Genomic DNA, 18160 nt, shown 5'->3' on the forward strand with positions numbered 1-18160 from the left:
AGAAAGAACACAAATCAAGATAACTTGTTCTTTAGTTTTCTTTTTCATTGTTGCTAGGTATATATATATATATATATATATATATATATATATATATATATATATATATATATATATATATATCTTATTATATCTGTTTTCCACCACAAGAACCAGTTGAAATTTATTTTCACTATCACTGAGTTACTAGAACACTACATGATTACCTGAGAATAAGATAATCTTGCTTTATTTTCTGCACGTTAGTAAACAGCTGACATCGAAATCACATGATGATAGTTTTAAAATTTCTGATGTGTTGTATAAAATTTTACTGTCTATAATAACTGCTTTGTATCTCTAAACTGACATAAAAAACTCAGCACATAGGCTTTCCAGAGGTAATGCTGCCCCCTATTGATTAATATAAAAAACTGCATCCATCATTGCTTTATGTTTTGTAGCAGAAAATAAATAAATTGTATCTTTAAGGGTTTCATCACTTACGTGGGTTATAAACTGGGATCCACTGGTAGAGCTCATTGTGGTAAGGCACTGTGTCAAATTCACTGCAGAGCATTTCTCTGAAGGACGGTTTCTCATTCTGACAAGGTTTGGTGTTACATGTCCGATAACGCTTCCTTTCTCCAGTGCAATACTTGCCTCCAAACTCTGGCCTGTTGGATGACAGGACATCTTCAATCAACCCTCCAACCAAGGTTTAAAGAGAAAAAAAAGAGGTCAATTTTAATTTCTTACTTGGGATTGTTGCATTCCCTGTCTGCAGACTGAACTCCAGTTCCACAGGTCCTGGAGCAGTGGGACCATGTACCCCATGGTCCCCAGCCTCCATTCACTGTCTCTGGGAGTTTACCGACAATTACACATTCTCCAGAAATACACCACTAAGTGTGAGAAGGAAAAAGCACTAAATATCCCTTTCATCTGAAATCAAAGCCTTAATATGGAAAAGCTTGTTTACCTTATCTGGTCCACAGCGTGTACCGTCTATAGGTGAGTCCAACTTTGATCGACAAGTACCATTCACTGAACACCAAAGAATTTGGCAAACGTTCTGTAACATAAAGTCAACAACTGAGGTCTCAGTCCAGAAGAGTTTTACTGATTTCTTTTTTTTTTTTTTTTTATTTGAGCAACACTTACATCAACCTCAGAACAGAAAGTAGCATTTGGACCATACTGGAGCTGGCACTGGTGAAGGGGGGTGTAGCGGACACCAAGACGAGCCAGAGGGGTGCTCAGATCCCTCTTAGAAGGACGATCATCTAAACAGAAACCCCAGCCACGGCTAAGGCAAATATAAATGGATGCAAGGTCAGTTTTTTGGGGGAACAAAATAATCCATATATTGGCTAATGACATAGCTACAAGGCAGTCAAAGTTTTCCTTTTTTTGGGGGGGGCTCAACTGTTTTCTCAGGAATGGGCTGAAGTGGAAAAAAAAGGCAATGCAAGTTAATCCAGGTTTATTGATATTATGGTTTGGATGCCACAAAATCTTTTCATCAGAAGGTTTCATTTAGTTTGAAGTGTTTTTAAGAAAACTTCAGAGAAATTGCTGGAAGTAAAAGGGCATTAGTGACAGAGGCCTGCATCACATCAACCTCCCCCAGTGGTCTACACATCAGCCTGTGGTAAGATGGCCACTACCCCTCTTCTTCATTTCTTCCTTATTCATTATTGTGTTATTTTGTGTCTGGTGTACTACCCAAAGGTCACAGTTGGTGGTGTCATATGTTTAAAAGGAGCCACATGTAACTTCTCAGCAGGTATGCTGATTGTGGTGGGAAACACACAGTTTTTGACGGTCGCCGTAGTTGCGTTATGTTTTTGTTTTGATCCCTGTGTTGAAGTCATAAACTCAATGTTTTCAACAGCAAATGCATCTTGTTCCAGAGCACAAAGGATCAATAAATGCTCTAAAATAACTTCTATTCATAGAATGCAAGAAGGCAAAGCAGTGCCCGTCAGCAGCCCCTGAGTTGCTAAGGTTTTTATTTTAATTTTATTATTATCATTTGATTTTTTTTTATTATAACTGCATTTATCATTGTGTTCTATTATTTTATCAGAAGTATGAAGTATTGATGCTTTTTTTGTTTAAAAAAAAAAGTTAATAATGTTATTGTTTTTATTCCTGGCAGACCTGCTGATTATCTGTTTAGTTAAGCACCTTTTGGTTCAAAAGAAGCAGCAGTTATTTTTATTTTTTTTGCTATGTTGAGAGATATATTTTTAAAATAACTAGTTAGTATGCTTGGCTAAATTTCCTATTTTGATGGTTACCGTAACATCACACTAACTGAGGTGTCCTTTCAGACTTCAGCCACTGACTTCAATGCTTTTTTTCCTTTTCTACAGTACACATACACAGCAATGGTCTAATTTTACCAGAGGGGATAAAGGTCTGCAAAAAATATGGAATGTATGTGTTGCTTTATTAATGAAAATCTGTGCTAGACCTTCAGGGGGGGTTGTTGTTATTTACTAGGATTGCTCTTTGGACCGATTAAGAAACATAAACACGTTTTTCAGACAAATCACATGTCCCTGAAGAAGAAAAATGAAAGTAAAATGAATGAAATCTAGTCATCATTTCATGGTCAATACCTTAAGAACAATGTTCTAAATCAGTCTTACTCGAGGAAGCGTGTGATGTACTCTTTTGAGCAGGAGGACCACGTAAGAGGTGAACTGTCATACAAAAGTTGCCTTGACATGATGAAAGGGTGTTTTCCTCCCACCTCACAGTCATTCCCTTGGCCGTCGTGATGAATCCCAAAACTGTATTAAATCACAAATCAACATGACTTAAATACAGTATTTATGCTAAGATGGATTTAAACTTTTAACTCACTTAAGAAAAACATTGCCGACAGGTTAAAGTGTGTTTTCTTAGAAAGGTTGATTAAGGCAAGACAGCTGATTTGTATGGAACCATTCATGCACAGGTTAATCTGAAGGGCTTTTAAAGGAAAACAATGAGGGGAGAAATGCATTCAAAAGAAGAAATACGTTTCAATGATTGGAAAAGCATTCAACAAAAAGAAACAAAAGTACCATGACAATTAAAACAGTACCAGAATTTCTCCATTCTGGGACAATAAAGATTTTTTTTTTTCTACAAAGAACAGATAATCATAACCATTATAAGAAAGTACTGGTTTACGTCCTACTGCCCCCTAGATGAGGGGTCTATATAGTTTAAACCTGACCTCTGTAACTCTTAAATTTAAGAACTCTTTGACGTACTTAGGCCAACACTGCAACAGTACTTGAATGGCATTAACATATTTTTTTATTCTTTCCCTCTAACAAATGGGAGCCAGAGTTTTCTCAAAGTTCAGACTCCAATAACAACTTCGGTCTTTGCAAAATGGGTAAGAGTGGCAATGATGTAGGAGATCATCCTGAAACGGAAGTGCTGTGGTTTAAACCCCAGCTCTGTCCATCCCTTTTGTGTTGCCCTTGGGCAAGACTCATCACCAGTATCGCTACTGATGACCAGAGGGCCTGGTGGCACCTGGGTATAGCAAACTAGCTTCTGTGAGTGTGCCCCAAGGCAGTTGTTGCAACAATGTAGTTTGCTACCACAAGGGTCTGAAACTATGGGTGAATGATTGTAGTGTAGAGTGCTTTAGGACTTTCTGACCTGAAAAGAATCTATAAGTACAGATCATGTACCTAAAATCTACTTTTCAGCACTTAAATACATTGCTTGTGGACTTGGGAGCCTCAAAGAGTGCAGAAAATTTAATTAATCTTCTCCATGTGCTGTGTAGCTATCATTTTATTCTCTTTGGGTCATTTTCACAATCCACTTGGTTTTCTCTATTTCCTGTTAAGTTATGCTTTATATATTTTTTGTTTGTTTTTGTTTTCTACAGTAATTTCACTACATTTGCCGTGGAACTGCTAGACAAAGTCATAGACTTTGGCTTATCAATTTCAGAAATATTTCTTCAAGTGATATTGTAGTCAAAAGTCAAGGCTGTCAAAGTCCCAAATTGATAGGTCAAAATTTTTAGTTGTTGGGTGTATAATCCCACCAACTTCATTATGTTAACTTTTAGTTTCTGTACCCCTAGCTAAATGTATGTCAGCTATAAAACTACAAAAATGGTTAAACGGGTTGAATTGGGATGCTGTATGACCTGGAGAGGGGCTTGGTGTGAAGTGTGTCTCACCTAAATGAGCTCCCCTCAGACACACCTCAGAACAGAGGAGACCAGAGGACTATTGTTAAGCTATGACAGAAATAAAATGTGCAGGTCATCAACAGAAATATTGTACTGTTCAATCTTAGGCAGTAATCATTTGAATGTTAAATAAAAGTGGTCTGGAAAAAACCTCCCTGAGGAACTCCATGTCATTTTTGTTTGCTCTGATCTATTGTTATCATTCTTCAACTCTAATTGCATTTTCTTCATGAAGTTGATAAATGAGTAAAATGCTTTTTTTTCTCTAAACAAATTTTTTTCAACAAGTACTTTTACTTTCCTCGATGTCCGGCACACTCATAACACTAACAATAGCATTTTGTTCATAATGACCCTAGTTCCTCTAATGAGCAGGTAGTTAATTTACAGCAATTGAAAAAGCACTACCTGTGGCCCATTTCATGAGCAACAGTGAAGGCCACAGGCAGTCCTGAATCCTCATTGATGTTGCAGCTGCGGTGGGGTTGACACATCCCAGACAGATGAGAAAGACCGAGAGTCTCACAGGGCTGGTTCATTCCTGCACAGATATCTTTTCTTTGTAGGGAAAACAAATGTGATAAATTGATATGCATATCTCATGACAGCAATTTGGGTTTGAAAAATCTCTTGCCTTGTGATAAGAACAGCCAGATCATGGTGAGCTGGGTGAGTGTCACTCTGTGGATTCAGGTTTTTCTGCCATGCGCAGAAACTGGACAGAGTTGTGTCTGCATGGTGAACTATTTTCAATCCTTTCTGCAACAGGAGGAATGCAGTCTTGTTATATTTAACATTTCATGTATGTTTCTGGAGAAATAACAGGACTGCCTTTGAATTTTTAAACCCCAAAGCTTTTTTTTCCGCAGATACTATCAAAATAGTTCAGTAGAAAGAGGTAGAGTTAAATAAAAGTACCTATTTCATAAAAAATGACTTAATTAGTTTACTCCCTAAGTGCTAGTTTGGTACTTTTGTAATAATTTACACAGTGTTGACTGTTTGCCCGAAATACTCACCCCCCCAAAAAACGTTTAGTGTAAACAGTAGTTTTTCAATTAAAAAAAGTAGTTTCTTAAACTGAAGGTCCAATTTCTATTGGCCTATTTAAGCTATTTAAAATCCAAAATAATATAGGCCCTAAAAATAACGTTTACAAATACAGAAACACAATTTCCCTCCTTAGAATCTATACAGTGTAAAGTATGGGATATATATTGCTAATAATGAAACAGTGAATTAATGAATCTGTTGGCTGTAATACACAAATTAAAGATGAGCAGGTGGATCGTTTTTAAAGCAAGAAAGCAAAACATCATTATTTCCCTCCCTAATAGTTTCAGTTTAACTAATGGTAACTTAATATTTTTTGTCTTTTCAACCTTAATTTTGTAACTGATCAGAGTATCTACAAACTTTACCAAGTGATCAACAAATTTCTATTTTGCTGGAACATGATAGAGAGGAGGCTTCAAGATCAGTTTTCTACCAGAGACAAATAATAATGTACTTAAAAGTCTAAAATAAAGTTAAAATAACCTGCAGTGAAATAATGTCATTTTGGAGTCAACATGTCTCCATTACTACCATTTACATACAAACCAATTTGTATGCATGAACATGCAGGCGAGGCATGCTAGGAAAAAAACATTTTGTCCAAATATCACATGTATAAATATGGAGCACTTAAAGCAGATAGTTAGATGGAAAAAAATTCACCAAACTCTTAATGGGCCTGTATTAAATGGGCCTGTTCCATTGTGTTATTATGGAGGGGTTATTTCAGCAGCTTTTCATCTATTCTCTCGCCTTTCAAGTGCTATGTATGCAGCAGTTACTATCAAGTTTCCACAGATGAGTTATAAATCCTTTGGATATTAAAAACTTTGGATAACTGTTACCTCATCTCCTTGTAGCAGAATGAGGCGCACTAGGATGACATGAATAGCATTTCCAATACTGGCATCATGAAATATTCCAGCAACCTGTCAGCATAAAAATAATGTTAAAAAAGAGCATGTGCAATCATGTGTGGAGCAATCATATAATCAAAATAAAAAAGGTCCTCACCATGTTCATGATGGTAAATATGTAGGACTCAACATTTTCACTGCCATGATATTCAATGAGTTTGGAGTCGGCCACCACCATGGTCTCCACCCATCGCTCTCGGCTGACTGAGCGCTGCGAACGGGACTGAGCCCCCTCCCTCTGCTGCTCCCTCTCCCATTCCTCCCTATCTTTTTCCACCTGGAGAGAGTCACTTGAAGCATCTAAACGTGAATATTTAAACACATAGCTTTAGCATACAATCATAGTTGAATCAGGTGTAGGCAGAGAAAAAAAATAATTTCCCACACACCTGGAGCTGTATGTTCTAAAACTGAGTGAAGGACACACCTTGAACTCCGCAGGAGCCTGGAGTCTGTTTGGCCTCAAGGCTGCGCTTTCTTCTTTGGTTTTCTTTTGTGGATCTTGGATAGACAACGTGCGGCTCTGGAACCCCTGCAGGATCACTGAGCGATTTCTGAACAGGTTCAATGAAAAAATGCCCCTCTGGCAGAGAAAAGAATCCTCTCTGCAGAAAGAAAAACAAAACAAAACATGACAGCGTGGCAAGTCGAAATGACTCAGACATCCCAATGTGCACAGCAAGCCATGTCTGATAGGGGGAGACAACCCCCTCCAGCTTAAAAAAATTAAAACTTGTAGAAACAACCACCCCACATATGTCATTAACCACCAATTCTGAATACAAACTATTCTCCTTTCCTTAAAGGCAATAGTACAAAACACTGAAAAAAATGGCGTGCATGTTCGAACAGGTGGAGGCTATTTAAATGCAGACACTAAATACTCCTGTGAAAAATTATTATATAAAGATATCCCTCCAAAATAGACTTTTCTGGACCATTTTATGATGTATAAAATGTATTTAGTTTTACATATATTTTTAGCACAGTAACACTTTCAAAGTAAAGTCATACTGTATTTTGTTGCAATGGCAACAGTATAAGAAATTATTATTTTAAGTATTTTAAGGAATAACAGGATTACTTACTTAAATTAGTATTTAAGTATTTAATACTAATTTAATACTTAAATTAGTATTTAAGTATTAAAGTAGACTTTTCTGGACCATTTTATGATGTATAAAATGTATTTAGTTTTACATATATTTTTAGCACAGTAACACTTTCAAAGTAAAGTCATACTGTATTTTGTTGCAATGGCAACAGTATAAGAAATTATTATTTTAAGTATTTTAAGGAATAACAGGAGAACATTCAATTTTAGGTGCTATAGCCATAAAGATTTAAAACAATCAGAGTAAAAAATAGGACTCAACTTTATCTTTTCCGATCACCGTCAAGAGTAAGTAGGTCAAGGAATTTTACCACTGTTAGACTTTGTTCTCAATTTCTACATTTAACCTATACTGTATATACACAGCTCAAAAAAATTAAAGGAAGACTTTGAAAACACATCAGATCTCAATGGGGCAAAAAAATCACACTGTTTATTTATACTGATATGGACTGGGTGATGTGTTAGGAACAAAAGGATGCCACATCATTTGATGGAAATGAAAATTATCAACCTACAGAGGGCTGAAATCAAAGACACCCCAAAAATTACATTGAAAAAAATGATGAGGCAGGCTAGTCCATTTTGCTGAAATTTCATTGCAGCAACTCAAAATGGTTTTCAGTAATTTGTATGGCCCCCACAAGCGTGTCTGCATGCCTGACAACGTCGGGGCATGCTCCTAATGAGACGACGGATGGCGTCCCGGGGTATCTCCTCCCAGATCTTTACCAGGGCATCACTGAGCTCCTGGACAGTCTGAGGTGCAACCTGGCGGCATCGGATGGATCGAAACATAATGTCCCAGAGGTGTTCTATTGGATTTAGGTCAGGCGAGTGTGGGGGCCAATCAATGGTATCAATTCCTTCATCCTCCAGGAACTGCCTGCATACTCTGGCCACATGAGGCCGGGCAATATCGTGCACCAGGAGGAACCCAGGACCCACTGCACCAGCATAGGGTCTGACAATAGGTGCAAGGATTTCATCCGGATACCTAATGGCAGTCAGGGTGCCGTTGTCTAGCCTGTATAGGTCTGTGCTTCCCTCCATGGATATGCCTCCCCAGACCATCTCTGACCCACCACCAAACCGGTCATGCTGAACGATGTTAGAGGCAGCATAATTGTCTCCACAGCTTCTCCAGACCCTTTCACGTCTGTAACACGTGCTCAGGGTGAACCTGCTCTCATCTGTGAAAAGCACAGGGCGCAAGTGGCAGACTTGCCAATTCCCGTGTTCTGTAGCAAATGCCAATCAAGCTCCACGGTGCCGGGCAGTGAGCACAGGGCCCACTAGAGGACATTGGGCCCTCAGGCCACCCTCATGAAGTCTGTTTCTGATTGTTTGGTCAGAGACATTCACACCGGTGGGCTGCTGGGGGTCATTTTGTAGGGCTCTGGCAGTGCTCCTCCTGCTACCGCTCCTGCTGATGGGTTGTAGACCTTCTACGGCCCTCTCCTAGAGTAACTGCCTGTCTCCTGGAATCTCCTCCATGCTCTTAAGAATAAGCTGGGAGACACAACAAACCTTCTGGCAATGGCATGTATTGATGTGCCACCCTGGAGGAGTTGGACTGCCTGTGCAACCTCTGTAGGGTCCAGGTAGCGCCTCATGCTAACAGTATTGACAGCGACCCTAGCCAAATGCAAAACTGGTGAAAAAGATGAGGAGGGGAGAAAATGTCAGTGGCCTCCACTTATATATATATATATATATATATATATATATATATATATATATATATATATATATATATATATATATATATATGTACATATCTTCAAACAGCTGTTTTTGCACAACTCAGGTTTTTAGGTCATTTTGACAAGTTTCACATGTGTTTCTTAGAAGGAATGGAAAAATAAATGTCAGAGGCCAAATCTTTAGCAGCCTGCAGAGCAATCATTCTGTATCACACTGCTCCGTTCATGGAGTTCAGAAACTAGAAATGGACACTCCCTTTGGAACGAACGTATTTCTCCATCTGTTTTAAAACATTAGGTTTTCACATTCTCTGAAACAGATATCTTGTTGAATGTGACTGAATTACTCTGGATTGTTTTAACTCTGTAAACCACAGCCAGAGCAAAACAGTTTGAATGAGAAGCATTTGTCTGTGCCTGAGGTTTGGTTATTATTTTCTTAAGAACAAGCATAGTCATGAAACTAGTTCTCCAGCAGCAACTTAGAGTGTGGGCCTTCAGCCAAACTTCTCAGAGTTCTGGTGGACTCATTTCCAAAGCATTCCAGCTTATATGTCTACACTCAGCATGGGAAGCTTCCCAGGGGCCCTGTGCAGTGAACTCTCAGCTGATTGCACAGTTCCTCTATATCTCATCCAAACACTGTGAGACAGCAATAACACATCATCTTATCATAGCCATATGGGCTGGACATGAGACGAAACATTGTTGGAAAGCATGTTAGTCATGTAGAGTACCTTATAATCAGATTCATACTGTACCTTCCAAACTTTTTTTCACATTTTTGTCCAGGTACAACCTGAAACCTCAATGTATAGTTTAAGGTTTTATGTGATAAACTTAGACATCTACAAAGAGTAAGACATAATGAAGTGGAAATACAAGGATTAACAGCCTTTCAATTGTTTAGAAGTCAGTACTTTCTAGAACAGCCTTTTACTACAGTTTCAAGATGTAGGTACTTCGGGTTATATCTACGCCAGCTTTTTAAATGGGGTGATATTTTGCACATTACCGTTTTGCTCAGACAGATAGGATCGAGATCACCTGGGCATAATTTTTCAAGGCTGACACCAGATTATCATTTAGATTTAGATTTGGACTTTGACAAGCCCAATATAACACACTATCATGCTTTGATTTAATCTACTCCATTATATCTCCAGTTGGTTTTTATTGTCGCTGACTTGTGGTAAGAATAACCTTTACTCCAATCTCAAGTATTTTCCTACACTAGGGCCATGAAATTAGCTCAAGTCATCTTCTAAATGAGCTTCTCCACAGCATGATGCTCCAACCACTATGTCTCCCAAAAGAGATGGTGTTTAAGCTGATCTATAGTGTTAAGTGTTTGGCAGCCACATCCCTAAGCCAAACGGTTCAAGATTGGCCACATAAGAGCAGAGAACCCTTTCCCACATCCAGTGTCCTAAAATAGCTGAGTACCAACAGACCTGTGGACACCTGTTAACCAGCGCTGCAACTAACGATTGTTTTGCAAATCAATTAATCTGTCAATAATTTTTTCAAATAATCAATAAATAATCAGATAGCCAAAGGCTTTTTGTGAAATTGAACCAGGTGAAACAAAATCTTTTCCACTTTAGGAGTACTTTAGAGTATATTGACAGAAGAAAACGATTTATATCTTACATGCAAAGTGTTTACATATTTTCTTCACCATTTTTGGTATATTTGCTGCTAAAAGCAGGGTTTTCTGTCACCTAAAGGCATGTTTTAGTCGTCTCTTTGCTCAAGTTAAGGATTAATCGATAACTAAATTAGTTAACCATTATTTCAATAATCGATTAATCACGATCAATCCAAATAATTGTTTCAGCCCTACTGTTAACCCAGAGTTGCTATGAGTCTCTTGGCTGTTTCTTTGGGAAACACCTCCCAGTTTAGGAAAACAGACATTTGGATTGGGCATTTATATTTTTGCTTTTACTTTTTCAATTTCATAATAGTGTTATTTTAATTAAGTAAACTTAAGAGAGCACCTTTCATGGGTCACAACCCGCAAAACTCTCTACAATAAATACAAACGTAAAACAAAGGTGATAAGAAGCATAAAAGAAAAAAAAGACACATGTAACACTATTAAGCATAAAACAAGTTAAAAGTCAGAGTGAATAGATCGGTCTTCCACTGCTTCTTAAAATAATGTAAAATACCAAGACATTGCAAAGAAGGCAATACATTCCACTATCTAGGTACCACTATATAAAATTGTTTTATAGTGTTGTTTAAAACTTTACGACTTTATCTCAGACCTGTCTGCTGTGGTTCCTGATCTTTATTATGCTATTTGCTCGCTAATACTCTCTATCAAACATGTGAATCCTTTTCCGAGCAGTTGAAGTTACAGTTGGAACCCGAAGTACTCACTCAAAATCACTTCTCATGCTACGTTGAGGAAAATTGGATTTTATATTTAAAGGACCAAGCAGCAAGGCAGGCACAGGTTAAAGCAAAAAAGTATTCTTGTTTAATCCAACAAAAATAAAGTGGAATGAGTCATACAAATATCAAAATGGAAAACTTTAGTAAAAATAACCAGCAAGTAACAACACAAACTTAGACATGCGTATTAAGTGAGACAGACGGAACTGGGTAGCAACTAGTTACGTTAATTTACTAATTTAAAAAAAAGAAAAGGAGTAGCATTACTTATTTATACTTTTACTTAAGTAATATTCTTGTGAGAGTATGACTATTTGAGTAAACTTCCTGGTTGCTCTACTACCCACCATGAGTAGCTGTTTGGAGATCAGGGGTATATACAGTCAACAGTAGAAATTCCAGCTGCATAATCTTCATTATTTCCTAACGTGCATTACTTGCTGTAAATATTATATAACTGTCTGTATACATGAGTTTAAACATTGAATTAAATGTTATGAGTCAACAGCTTCTCAATAGGGACATTTTTACACTTAAGGATTACATTCTATTTTAATTGAGTTTAAAAAGTAGGGCTACACTTAATTAAGTAATATTTTTTTTGGTACTCTAACCAACTGAAACAGTTGCTGATATACCTACAGAGACACAAAAAGGGTCATAAAAACAAAAACTGAGTGAAAATAGCCTGGGCAAACTGCATTTTCCCCTCATGATTTTAAGTTTAATTATGACCCAATTACCACCTTAGCTTGCTCCACCCATTATCCACCTCTTTGTTACAAAATTGAATGGCTATAGACTGGAGACTTGATTGATGATTGACTTTATTGATCTCACAGTGGAGAAACGTACTCGTTTTAGTTAAGAGTTTTAAACTGAAATATGTTTGACTTTGAGCTGAATGATTTTTGTTAATAAACTCTTATACTTTGAACAGAAGTTGTGGTGAATTTATTCCATGTATTTGCAGAATTATCTGTTTGAGCTCGTATCACTCTTTCATTTATTGTTCTAACACACAGCTAGTAGGGCGTGTGTTCAAAAACAGTTTATAACAGCCCAAATAATATCTTAATAAAAAAGATATTTACCACCTCTACCGGGGAGGGAAATAAACATCTTAAAGTATCAGAAAATATGAATTCCCAGCTGGCTGGGAATTGAATATAACAGTTATTCACAGTATTAATATGACATCCAACCTGGATGGGAATTGAATATAATATAAATCTACAACAATAAGTTGTGATTTTCTGTGGGCTGATCAAATTGTTTCTCTACATCATGTAGCTAAGTACAAAAACAATGATGACAGAAATGTTTCAAGAGATTTTTTTGATGGTTGTGTTAAAAAATTAAGTTTTGGTATTAGTCTTAAAAAGGTAGGTTTAGGTATTAATCCTGTGAAGCAAGGGTTATAGCATGGCTGACTGGTGAGAGAAATCTGATAAACCAATAAGGTAATGGAACTTGGAAATCAAATAATACACCGATAGTAGCTTTAACTTTTTAAAGAATGCAGTGTGATATTATTCTATAAATGTATGTATTCTATACCAAAACCAACTAATAGGTAAATTAAACACCATAGTAAAAGAAAGCAAAATACAAGTGTAGTGAAATGTTTAATTATCTTTTGTTTCAGTGTGATATTTGATAGATATTACCCAGTTTTTGTGATTGTAGCTCCAGCAAAACAAGTGGAATAAGAGTAGTTTGTGGTAAATGCAAATTCATGCAACACTTTTTAGAACCGTACTTGCTTAAACAACTGAAAGCACTTACCGGTATCCTTTTACTTCAATATTATGTACTACTTTGTAGTTATATGACACATAATCTGAATAAAATGCAACTGAGGGATGTGCGTGTTTGTAAATAGGCAGAAATGTACAAAGGTTCCAGTGGTTTGAGTTTTGCAAAGTACTGTAAAGCTAATCTTAGTAAAATGTAGTTTCCTCTGTCAAGAATCACTCACTGAACCCTTTACCCTGAGTTGTAAAACTTTAAGCCCCAGCAGACAAAGGTAGGTGGTGGTCTGCAGTGAAAACAGTAAGGCATGCTACAAAGAGGCCCATTGATGACTCAAACCCCTGCTCTGCATGATGTGCATGAAATGCATGAAACACCCAGCTTGAGTCACTCTGCATGCACCGTGTGGTTTTATTGGTAGTTGTATTTTTAAACTACCATACTGTACTCAGATCCTTCTCAAATCTGCAACCATGTTAGCAAAGCCTTTCTTTATTGTTACACCATATATAGAGAATGACCTCCTCGATGCAGTTCTTAATCTTGAATGTCCTGCCAACTTGGACAGGATGTCACTTTTCCCTCTCTAACCTCTATTTATTAATCCCTTTCCTCTGACCTGGAGGAAGCTTGCTGTTTGGGTGCGAGTTGCCAGAACCACAGGAGGTTACCATAACATGGGTCTGTGCTCTAAATACACCAGCCATGTGGAACGGCTTTACTCCTGTTTCCTACATCGTAGTTTTTAAAGAAGCAGCCAAGTGGACCTGAAATAAAGTGCCTCCCGTTAAACTCTGATGAGTGGCCTCGATAAAGTTTAAATGGGACACAAGGGGAGGTAACATGATGAAGCACAAACTTGAACTTATTCAAGCTAGATTGAAGGTTGAAGAAAGCATATTTGCCTCTGTAATCCCTAAAGGTTGCATAGGCTATTATGCAAGATTTGCTTTATAAAATTTTTTTAACAGTCATGTGTGCCATGATGACTGTGTATGAGTTTTAAAAATGAAAAAGAAAAAAATTTTTCCCCTCTTTCATTGCCTTTCTCTACCTCTTAGCTAGTGTTGCAAAAAATGTTCTCTTTAAAAAAGCATTCCCCTTATGATGTCATCAGGGGAAATAAGCTGTCAGAGCTGTCTATAGCAGCCCAATGGTCAAGCTCCATCCTAGATCTGATGTATTATTCCGCACATCAAGGCTATATTTACAAACTCTGACTGGTTGTCAAGGTCGCGATTTTGGGATGACGGTGGTGTGGAAAGCCAAAACAGCTCATCCAGAGGAGGGCTGAATAAGGAGATTTGTGGTAATGAATAGTTACACTGATAATATGGGGCGTTTAAGCTTAAAAATACAATCACTGAGTACGGGTATAAATACATTTTTTAAGATTTTTTATTGTCAGTGACAGTGTAATAACTCTCTGTATTTAACCCATCTCCTTGGGGAGCAATGGGCTGCCATCGAGGGGCGCCTGGGGAGCAGTGTAGGGTTAAGGGTCATGCTCAGAGACCCAGAGTAGCAGTCTGTGGGAGTGGGGCTCAAACTCAGAACCCCAGGATTCCAAGCTCTATGCCCTAACCACTAGGCCCCCACTCCCCCATATACAGTATATGTACTGGCTAATTTCTTCTTCAGGGGTAAGAGACCTATCTGGTATTTATAATCTCCATGAACACTCAGAGGCTTTCATTTAAGAGAGAAAAATTGCACTATACTATGTCTGAGCTTGCATGTGCTTGCTATGTGCAGAGCCTGAGGGCATGCAAAAATACTCCAGAGAGTTTTTTAACATGAACAAAAGAACACAAATTAGTTAATTCTCAGTCAAACACGGGGATTTCAAGTGTCCGGCAACAGTAAGAGGAGACCTGCATGATGCAAAGACACATGGTTCTGAATCAAATAAGGCTGAACTTGCAGCAGTAAAACTCTCCTTGTTTGAACTGCAGAGCAATTAAATCTGCAGCCAGACGCATTAAATGACAGGATGTAAAGGTGTTGATATAGTGGCTTTGGCTATGATGTGGCTTTACACCACTTAGGAAGCATGATGGAGCTTTGTTACCAACTTTTCACCTCACAGATGTTTTCTAACATTCAGTTTTATCCAGAAGAACTAGACATGAGAAAGTAAAGATAATACTCAACCGATTTCCTTTAACCAATTAAGAACTTAGAGCGAATTACTATGCTATTGATATGTGTTTTATTTAAGGCATTTGCAATGTACACAGAAATTGGAATTGTCCCTAATTCAAATTTATTTTAAACAGTTGTTTGAATGCACTGCTCTTTGGAATTACACCATTTTGTTGATATTTGCAATTATTCAGTATTATTCTTCCCTCAGTTTCATAAAAGCATAAAGAAATGTTTTCTCAAGTTTACTTAATAAAAAAAGGACTAGATGCAATCCTCATTATTTGCTTTTTAGCAGCCTGTTTTATGTTGGATAAGTTTTGTGTGTTTTGTTTGTTAGTTTTTTTAATCTCAAGACCGAATACCAGGATTGTTTCATGATGACAGACTGTAAGGCATTGCCTGATGGATTTTCATCATATCTTTGCCATAAATACAGCAAAATATTATAGTGTGATATAAAACAGTAAAAAGCATCTCTTTTGTTGCTGATTTTGATTATTGAAGTGTAAATGAAATCAGACATTACATTTTAATTGATAGAACAGAAAATGAAAAGAATTTACAGCTTTCATTAGAAGTAAACTGATAAACTGCAGGCTGATGCATTTTTCTAACCACAGATTTGCCCTTGAAATTCCAGTTTGTTGTTCAAATTGTTCTATTAAGGACTATAGCTTAAGAGTATATGGTAAATGGCCTATTCTTATATAGCGCTTTTTCAATTCAGGAGACTTGACCAAGGCGCTTTACACTACATGGTGAAGATTCTCAGTCATCCAGGTCATAGTCATTCCAAAAATGTTAAAAAACAAACCACTGGACTTTGTTTTCCAACTTTGAAAACGTTTCGCTTCCCATCCAAGAAGCTTTTTCAATTCAAAATGTCAGAATTAGCGTTGAGTTCCAAGCTTCAAGGGGTACTCTATAAAGCTTGGAACTCAATGCTAATTCAGACATTTTAAATTGAAAAAGCTTCCTAATTAAATTAAGTGCTTCAGGCTCCTTCCCATAGTGTTGATTACAGACTAAAAATTGAAATTTTCGCTTTTAATGCATTTCATGAGTCATTTTTAGACTACTTCCTGTTTGATTCACTGATCCCTTATCAGAGCTGCTCAAGATAAAACGTGACTGTTCTCATATTTATTGTTCCCTCTTTTTTTTTTTTACAGACAATAGATTAGACAGCACATAGAATGAGTCACAGGGATTTCTCTTTAAAACAAAAAAGAGCTTTAAACCTCAATGTTTTACTGTAAAAGCTGAGAACTTGACACGTGGACTGTAAGCACCACTAAGTGTAAAAAAAAATACATATATATAATTTTCCCAGAAGATCGGTAAGCTGCTCTCACATGTTTAATTGTTCTTTCACTTGACTAAATAAATAAAAAAAACAATCCACATTTAAATGCTCATGGTTCTTCTTTCTGTCTCCCAAGGCTGAATGGCCTCTCTGTAGCTGCTGTGATTTCACTCCCACATCTGTCTGGCAGAGTCTTGCTGTTTGATGGTTTCTGTTTGCTTTCAGCTGCTATAAACCTTTATCCACAGACCAACACACTGTAATACATCATACCTCCACTCCAGTTTAAACAAGTTAAAGATGACTTTCAGTTTTGTATGAATACAATACACACAGTAGATCTAGATTAGCAAGACTTACTGTTACCTAAGGCCACCTTTTTCACTGAGAAAGATGAAAAGTGGGTCAGAGATATACATTCTCCCTGGAGTCATGTATGTCCCATTATGAGTCACGTGTATCATATTACGCCAATTTGAAGGATTTAAAGGAAACAGGTTAGGTAGGCGTAAGACATTTTATTAAAGCCCAACTAAGAGGCAGTTAGGCGAGAGGTTCCTGCTGTAACACAATAAACCCAAGTACAGGGACCAAAACACACCATGACAAGAGGTTCCACATCATTATTTCAACTAACCAAATGTTCCTCTTCTTCTGTAGTAAATTTCTGTTTTGCGTCCTTTAAAATACTTGACAAAATGTTGACAGATACATAAAACAATTTCAAACATGCATTTAACTCTAGAATTTTGCATGATTCCTATATTTCATTCTTATACATCTGCTGTCCAGTTGGCTTCATCCATCTGAATAGAAACACTACAATAAAGAAGAAGAAACTTTACTCCAGTAAAAAAAGTGTATTACGCTCTTTCATTGCCTTTTATCTGTCACACCTTGTTTCCCATGCAATAAAAATATGCTAGAAGCTTTCACTGAAGTCCCCCCTCCATGCACAGGGTAAAGAGATGGTGCATGCATAGGGTATTCATAAAGACATTCTTCAAGTGCAGAAAAGGAGGGACGATGAACTCCTCAGGGTGCCAATAAGCAACAGGAGACAGCAAAGGAGACCTTCTGTAAATAACGTCAGGTTGTCTTTAAAAACCCACACTATTACCACTGCACTTTCATATTGATTGATGAGTTTGTTGGTTGCCTGGGGCACATATCTACATAAAGAAGGCATGGCCTGATTACCTATGGCTAGATATCCCAAGGTTTTGAAAAGTGGCGTCTTAAGGGCAGATTATACACATCAAATGTCACTTGGGTTTGGTCATGAACCAGTTTTGCTGGTATGCATCTGCACCGTCGGTCTGGAATTTCTAGGGACGCACAGAAGTTTCCCGCCAAAGCACAAGAAGGAGCCTATTCAAGAACTCACGAGAACTTCGGCGGCACCGGTGGGAGTGTTTATCTCCCAAAACAACAACGTCTGCAAGATATCACGGAGATGGATCTAGAGTTGCTAAACATGGAAGAGGAACAGGGCCCAAAAACATTAATATATAAAAAAAATAACGAAGAACAGCCGATTCCGATGCCAAAGTT

The 18160-nt window shown here is 37.4% G+C and overlaps 1 protein-coding gene across 1 annotated transcript in view; it reads right to left on the bottom strand.

Annotated features, from left to right (window-relative positions):
• Positions 1-18160, bottom strand: part of LOC107089682 (A disintegrin and metalloproteinase with thrombospondin motifs 7-like) — a 35429-nt gene that overhangs the window by 14867 nt on the left and 2402 nt on the right. Inside the window, exons 3-12 of the mRNA XM_015382594.1 lie at positions 6599-6776; positions 6269-6471; positions 6100-6183; positions 4833-4957; positions 4607-4756; positions 2640-2783; positions 1144-1288; positions 962-1054; positions 739-884; positions 487-656 (exon numbers count right to left, since the gene is read on the bottom strand). Coding sequence (XP_015238080.1) covers positions 487-656; positions 739-884; positions 962-1054; positions 1144-1288; positions 2640-2783; positions 4607-4756; positions 4833-4957; positions 6100-6183; positions 6269-6471; positions 6599-6776 — 1438 coding nt within the window. The remainder of the gene's footprint in view (positions 1-486; positions 657-738; positions 885-961; positions 1055-1143; positions 1289-2639; positions 2784-4606; positions 4757-4832; positions 4958-6099; positions 6184-6268; positions 6472-6598; positions 6777-18160) is intronic.

The sequence above is a fragment of the Cyprinodon variegatus genome, unplaced genomic scaffold (assembly GCF_000732505.1).
Source record: "Cyprinodon variegatus isolate N-32 unplaced genomic scaffold, C_variegatus-1.0 Scaffold260, whole genome shotgun sequence".
In the NCBI taxonomy this organism is placed as follows: Eukaryota; Metazoa; Chordata; class Actinopteri; order Cyprinodontiformes; family Cyprinodontidae; genus Cyprinodon; species Cyprinodon variegatus.